Below are 7,376 nucleotides of genomic sequence, written 5' to 3'. Positions count from 1 at the left end.
GTATGTCAATAATGTATGTCCATTTTCAAAATAGTTTTGAAAACAAGGACAGACCAACACCAGCTAATTTAGGAACGAAACCTGGCAACAACAAAGTCGCTGCAGTGCCGATACCATCCAAAACCTTGCTCGTCGTGGAGGGTTGGGACGTCTCCTGTTTATTCATGTCTGATTTTAGGCTGTCAATCTCACGCTGCATCCGGGCAGCCTCCTGCTGAAAGCCCTGCTGTAGAAGAGCTTCTCTTTCCTGCAACACAAACGGCAACTGAATTAAGAAAGTCTACTCATAAACTTGACCATAAACAGTGTTATATTTATATTCCAAAAACAGTACAATACAATAAACTTTAAGCATTAAGCAATTAATTCTAACAAGCCAAACATGTACAGATTCCATTGGTCTTACAGACTTTATGTACTCCTTTAAGCACAGCATTAAACATGACATTTTTTTCTGTTTTCTTTTTTTTTTCTTTCTGTATCCTGTTTTACCTTCAATTTTGCTTCCAGGACTCGTTCATTGTCTCTGCTGATCCTTTCCTGCTCTCTCTCCATCTGATGAATGATTTGATTCACATGCTCATCATGAGATCTCTGCATGTCTTTAAACGCCCTCTCCTGTAACTGGTTCTGTTCCTCTATACCTTTTTGCCGCTGCTCCAGAATTTCATTCTTTAGTCTTTGCACTGTATTGAAAAAGCGAAGGTTTAGACAATACACAAAACAGGTATTTAGTAATGAAAGCCCGAGTTACAGCTACTAAACAGCATATTAATCACAAAATCTGTTTGTTACTCTTCTGTGCTCTCATTTAAGTCCTTGTACTGTCTTGTGTATTATTGAGAGCCTTGATTGATAGATAAGTGTGCAGCTGATTTAAATTGTACCCTCATTCTCCTGTTCCGCTGTGCTGAGAGATTGGTCAGCTTGTAGAATCATATTTCCAGCTGCTTCTTTTGCTCTCAAATATGTACTCAACACTTCTTCACTCTGTGGGGAAAAACACATTTGTAATCATTTAAAATATCAATGGGAGTTTTGTTGTGATTGCAACAAATCATACTTAAAAAAAAGGGTTTGCCTAAATATATCAATTTTTATAACTTTTTAATAATTTTATTTTTATAATTTTTCCATAAGGAATGTTGATGCTGCTTACCATGGCTGTCAAGTTGTAAATGAAAACATTTAAAGTACCATAAAACCATTAAAGTACCATAAAAGTTGCCCAGATTACTTGTGTACTATAATAAACATCTTCTGAAGCCATATAATATTAGTGTCATCAGATAACTTGGAATAAAGCACATCAGTCCATTAGTCGTTCATGGTGGTGTTGTTGTGGCTGTTGTTCTTTTTTTTTTCATCATTACAAACTGTTGTTTGGATAAAAAGTAACATGTACATCCTTCAGAAATTTTAGTTTTGCACTTTAAGGAAAATAACAACAGCACACAGATTTTTGCAAACCTGGGAGTGAGTAAATGTTTTTATGTTTTAGTTTCATGACTGTTACTACGTCGGCATTAAACATGTTTATCAGAGCTGCTAGATGCTGTTGTGACCTTCCGGAACAATTAAACGTGAGCAAAGCATGCATGTTTGAACTGTACCATTATTTGTGAGTGTGTTCTTGCTCTGTAGTCATTGGTCAGATGTCTGAGTGTGTCCCAGTACTGTCGGTATCCTCCAGGTTTCAAGTATGATCCGTTAGAAATGCTTTTTTCCAGCTTATCAAACACCTCACGCAGAAGCTCCTCACACTGCATGCGAGACGCTTCATGATTCTGCTGGCACATATCCTGATATTCATTATGAATCTTTGCCTAAATCATGAGAAGACGACAGAATATTGTACATGGATTGAATCTCCCTTACTTGAATCACTATCATCAATACAAGAGTAGTACAAGTTTTAAAGGTTCATGCATTTAAATACTTTTAATTAAATGTTTTCATTACACTACACATGCATAAATGCATAATATGTAAACCATTTCATTATTCAGTTACATTAAATGACAATTTGTAAAACAACAGGCTGCAATATTTTTTGTGTGTATTTGTGGATGCATTTTTTTAGATAATGCAAATTTTGCAAAAGAAAAGATGTCTATGATAGTTCTTTTTGAATTTTCTGTTGAGAAATGGTCACAGCATTTTGTAAATGAATGTGTCCAGTTCAATTCAAGCTTTATCGGCTGCATTTCTGAAGATTTTTTTATAACTGACAAAGGTAAAAATGATTTTCTAGGACACAGTATAGTTCAGATTTCAAGTACAGTTTCAAGTTGATCTCTAAGTAGTTTCCCTGTTTGTCCCTAATTTTGTTTGGTCTGTATGCAGAAGTTACTTTACCATGAGCTCTTGATGGTATGTCTGGTCATTGTCATTGAAGGACATGGTGATGAAAACTTCAATGGCTTTCTTCTCTGCATCTGTGTGGATGTCGGACAGTTCTTCTGGGCGCATTGGAAGCTGAGCCATGCTGAGCATCTCGATCATGTAGAGCTGCAGGGCCTCCTCCACTGCACGGACGTTCTGGATCTTAGCTAGAGACACCACTGCGTTCTCCAGACACGGAACATTCCCGCTGCGGATCGCCTCTACATAAACCTCAGCAAGATTACCCAGAGCTGTCAGGAAACACAACTCCATAGTTCAGTCAACTGTATGTTCTTTTATACACAGTCCACTAATCATTGGTTCTCAGAAGAGATTCAGAACTGTCATAATTTTTTTCTCTTTAAGGGATTTTGTGAAGACACACACCTGTTCCAGTAATGGTACGGCCTCCAGTGACTGTTTTTGGTTCTGCATTGTTGTAGATGTAACAGCAGAAGGTGTTTGCCTGCTCAAGGAACTCTGACTCCAGCTCCTTCTCAGTCAGCTGCTCCATTCTCCTCATGTTTTGCGTACTAGCAGGCCGAGGGAACACAAAGCACTTCCTCACCGCAAAGAATTGGCGCAAACAACTACGGGGCAGGTTATACTGCACAGTCAGAGGTGAGCTACCTAAAATAAGATAATTATGAAATCATAACATATATTGAATATATTATGAGTGCTAATTTACTGTATGTAATGGACACTTTTATGTTATACCAAAAACTGTGCTGTTTTTGAAATGTTAAAATACATTTTTCTATCCTGTTTTAAGTTTTAGTAGGCTTGAGTAGGTTGATTGGCACTTTTGAGCTTTCAGCGTTGCTGTTTTCTTTTAGCAACCCATCTATCAGCATTGGCTTAGCTCTATTAGTTTGAAGTGAGAAACCAGTTTTGAAAGCTTGTTATTTCTGCATTTTTGACTAATGATTTTGACGTTTTTCAACACAACAAAAATTGTCTGTGATGGCATATAGGCCTATACCTGTTAGTAAAAGAATATGTTGTGTATGTGTTTCATGTCAACTCTTTATCTCACCTGGTTTGCGTTTCAATGCACCCTCCAGATACTCATCTGATGTTATTAGTTTATCTCCCCTTTTCAGTTCCAAAGTAAAGTCCCGAATAGCCCAGACAAACGATGGAAAAACTCGCATGAAATCTGCCGACTCGTCCTCATGTTGACCCACTTTTGCCTTCACACGAATGTTCTCCGTCAGCTCAGTAACGTAGCTACATTCACCGCAGTTCAGGAGGAATAACACTGGTGCCATTTATTAACTGTTAACTCTGAATACATCATGTGTGTGTGTGTGTGAGAAGGATACTGCAGCTTTTCCAGTGCCGTGTTGTCAATGACTCCTAAGCTGTTGTACACTAGACTGCTGCTGAGAAGAACAGCCAGACAGAAGATCCATGTGTCATGTTTCTCATCCCCCTGAAATATTAAAAGTATGTGTGAGTGCCAGTAAGTGGCCACTTATTTACATTTAGTAGCAAAAGGCCATATAAAGGCCAAATAATTCTGTGCAGTGAATCTTCTCGTCTGGTGATTAATTAAAGGACAGTGAAAGCATAAGGTGATGGCAGATTTTATTGCTATATAGAGATAACATTGCTATAGATGCTTTCTGGTTTTCCTACTCACCTTCTCCACGTCCCCAAGTCCCTCTGTGTCCAGCAGCACAAGAGTGTGTCCATTTTTATTAGGGTGAGGGACACACCACATCCAGATGCCTTTGGTCTTTGATTCAATAGTGCTGCCGAGGGCAAAGCCTGAGACAATCACATTATTAAAGTCAATGACAAATGTGACCCTGGACCACCAAACCAGTCATAAGTAGCATGGGTAATAGCAATAGCCAGCAATGCATCGTATGGGTCAAAATTATCGATTTTTCTTTTATGCCAAAAATCATTAGGATATCAAGTAAAGATCATGTTCCATGAAGATATTTTGGAAATTTCCTACCGTAAATATATCAAAACTTAATTTCTGATTAGTAATATGCATTGCTAAGAACTTAATTTGGACAACTTTAAAGGCGATTTTCTCCATATTTACATGTTTTTGCACCCTCAGATTCCAGATTTTCAAATAGTTGTATCTCAGTCAAATATTGTCCTATCCTAACAAACCATACATCAATGGAAAGCTTATTTATTTAGATTTCAGATTATGTATAAATCATCATTTAAAAAAATTGACCCTTATTACTGGTTTTGTGGTACAGGGTCACACATACGGATGCCCAAAATGGCAAACAAATCTTTTAAAAGTCTAGATGCCAATCTAGAACTGAAAAAATTCAATCTTTGTATTCATGTCAGTTTTCTCTGAAAAACATATTCTATTTCTAAGAAAAGTGACTGTGATATCCTCTCTGTGACGTCATTTTCTCTTTCATGATTGTCACATGTGATTGCGAACCACATAATATGGTTTCCTGCATGTTTGGTAACACAACCTGACAAACGTTTTCTGAATATAAATTATATTTTTTTCTTGCTCTCTTTAAGAAACAAATATAACAATGATGCCAAAACTGCTGAATGATTTCAGCCTTCTAGAGGTGTGCCTATTTTTTTATTGATGGTTTGGCAAATATGCCAGTTACCTTGGACATACATCAGCACTTAGTGGTGAGAATGCAGCATCATTCAACAGTTTTTAGTTACAGTACCGATGCCATTATTGAAGTGCTTTCCTCAGTCGGTCATGATTCTGTGAGCGGCAATGTCAGATAATGAGTTACTGAGATAAAGCGAGTATTATTCACTTCCTTATGTAATCTCAACCACTCCAAGTAAAATAAAACAGGTTTTATTGGGCAGTTGTTATGACTGAAGACTCATGCAACTGTGCATGACTGTAAACATCAAGCATCTTTATGTGTATGTATCGTTTGTGTCTTTATGTGTAAAATATTTGTAATGACAGAAAAATTTACTGAGTACACATACAATTAAAACTTTTTTCTTCATTGCCATCTCAGGGTAGCTATACCATATTTACTTTACGCCCCATAAAAATGTAACTACATATTAATTTAAGGTATCTTTTCAGTAAATTAGTTTTTGAGCACAAAATGAGCATCTGAGAGACACTTCATTAATATTTTAACTTTTACTCTATTATTAATTTATATTTATTGTTTACATGTATGAAATTAAATGTTAGTGCAGTTACTGTTTTGCACATAACAACATTTGAGACACCTTCGACATTTTTCACATTATCAGTTTATTCGCTATAGTTTAGAAAATGGTAATAAAATAAGAAAAGAACTCACAGAGTTAAACTGTGTCAGAATAAATTCATCTTGATAATGTCAGATAACTTTGATAGAAAGGTATGTAATGAATTAGGTTGAACAGCTGTCTGTCAGGTGTTACATTTAAGTACACAATTAGATAACATCAATTTAGGTCAACCAATTACCAAGCAATGCTTAAAGGGTTACTTCACCCAAAAATGAAAATTAGCCCATGTTTTACTCACCCTCAAAGCATCCTAGGTGTATATGATTTCTTCTTTTAGACGAATCCAATCGGAGTTATATTAAAAATTATCCTTGCTCTTCCAAGCTATAGAATGGGAGTAGGCAGGTGTTTTTGTTCAACAGTCCAAAAGTAATCAAATAAAGCGCATCCATAATAAAACGTGCCTCACACGGTTCCGGGGGTGAATAAAGGCCTCCTGTAGCGAATTGATGAATTTTTGTAAGAAAAATTAACATATTTAAAATGTTATAAATATTTTTTTTCTCACTTCTGCTGACTGTCATACGTGCAAGCCGTTCCAGGCGGATGACGTAGGACGTACGCTTCGCGCACGTGCCAATGATTAGTGACGAACGCCTAAGCACGGAGGAGAGACAGCAAAACAAAATGCCAGTCACAAATTAGAAGTACAAAACGAGGATTTGTAAAGAAGAATGTAGGAGGATTTCGATATAAGTCAAGAGGAGACTGGTTTTCCTTTGGTAAAGTAAGGAAATTTTGCTTCCTTTGCTACTGTAAACAAACTCGCGAGACTAGAACATATTCTGTTACACCAAATACACCAAATAATGATCTTTAAAAAAGCATCATATGACCCCTTTAAGCAAAACGTCAGGTCAAAGTGTCTGAATAATTTTTAGTCCCAAATTTTTATCAATTTTACTGGTAGTGAAGAATTTTTGGGTATAATATGTCACAGTTTACTTTATTTTGCTATCCTCACTTACATAAATGAACTTATTTTATAAAAAATATAAAAAATGTGGCTATATCTGGTGCCTGTCTGAATAATTTTTGGTTTGACTGTATTCATTTATCGTAACCTCATTATCATATCAGCATGTACCGCAAAATCCAATCGGAGTTATATTAAAAATTATCCTTGCTCTTCCAAGCTATAGAATGGGAGTAGGCAGGTGTTTTTGTTCAACAGTCCAAAAGTAATCAAATAAAGCGCATCCATAATAAAACGTGCCTCACACGGTTCCGGGGGTGAATAAAGGCCTCCTGTAGCGAATTGATGAATTTTTGTAAGAAAAATTAACATATTTAAAATGTTATAAATATTTTTTTTCTCACTTCTGCTGACTGTCATACGTGCAAGCCGTTCCAGGCGGATGACGTAGGACGTACGCTTCGCGCACGTGCCAATGATTAGTGACGAACGCCTAAGCACGGAGGAGAGACAGCAAAACAAAATGCCAGTCACAAATTAGAAGTACAAAACGAGGATTTGTAAAGAAGAATGTAGGAGGATTTCGATATAAGTCAAGAGGAGACTGGTTTTCCTTTGGTAAAGTAAGGAAATTTTGCTTCCTTTGCTACTGTAAACAAACTCGCGAGACTAGCGTATCTCACAGGTGCGTGCCCGACGCATACGTCCTACATCATCCGCACGGAACGGCTTGCACGTATGACAGTCAGCGGAAGTGAGAAAAAAGTATTTATAACATTTTAAATATGGATATTTTTCTTACAAAAACGCA

The 7,376-nt window shown here is 36.7% G+C and overlaps 1 protein-coding gene across 1 annotated transcript in view; it reads right to left on the bottom strand.

Annotated features, from left to right (window-relative positions):
* Positions 1 to 7,376, bottom strand: part of LOC107678697 (guanylate-binding protein 1-like) — a 12,100-nt gene that overhangs the window by 3,073 nt on the left and 1,651 nt on the right. Inside the window, exons 3-11 of the mRNA XM_016474067.1 lie at positions 4,034 to 4,169; positions 3,714 to 3,823; positions 3,425 to 3,618; positions 2,773 to 3,015; positions 2,359 to 2,636; positions 1,614 to 1,826; positions 888 to 990; positions 493 to 686; positions 2 to 247 (exon numbers count right to left, since the gene is read on the bottom strand). Coding sequence (XP_016329553.1) covers positions 26 to 247; positions 493 to 686; positions 888 to 990; positions 1,614 to 1,826; positions 2,359 to 2,636; positions 2,773 to 3,015; positions 3,425 to 3,618; positions 3,714 to 3,823; positions 4,034 to 4,169 — 1,693 coding nt within the window. The 3' untranslated portion in view covers positions 2 to 25. The remainder of the gene's footprint in view (position 1; positions 248 to 492; positions 687 to 887; positions 991 to 1,613; positions 1,827 to 2,358; positions 2,637 to 2,772; positions 3,016 to 3,424; positions 3,619 to 3,713; positions 3,824 to 4,033; positions 4,170 to 7,376) is intronic.

This window comes from Sinocyclocheilus anshuiensis, unplaced genomic scaffold (assembly GCF_001515605.1).
Source record: "Sinocyclocheilus anshuiensis isolate Anshui unplaced genomic scaffold, SAMN03320099.WGS_v1.1 scaffold1458, whole genome shotgun sequence".
In the NCBI taxonomy this organism is placed as follows: Eukaryota; Metazoa; Chordata; class Actinopteri; order Cypriniformes; family Cyprinidae; genus Sinocyclocheilus; species Sinocyclocheilus anshuiensis.
The sequence above is the reverse complement of the archived record's forward strand: the minus strand, read 5'-3'. Positions and strand labels throughout refer to the sequence as shown.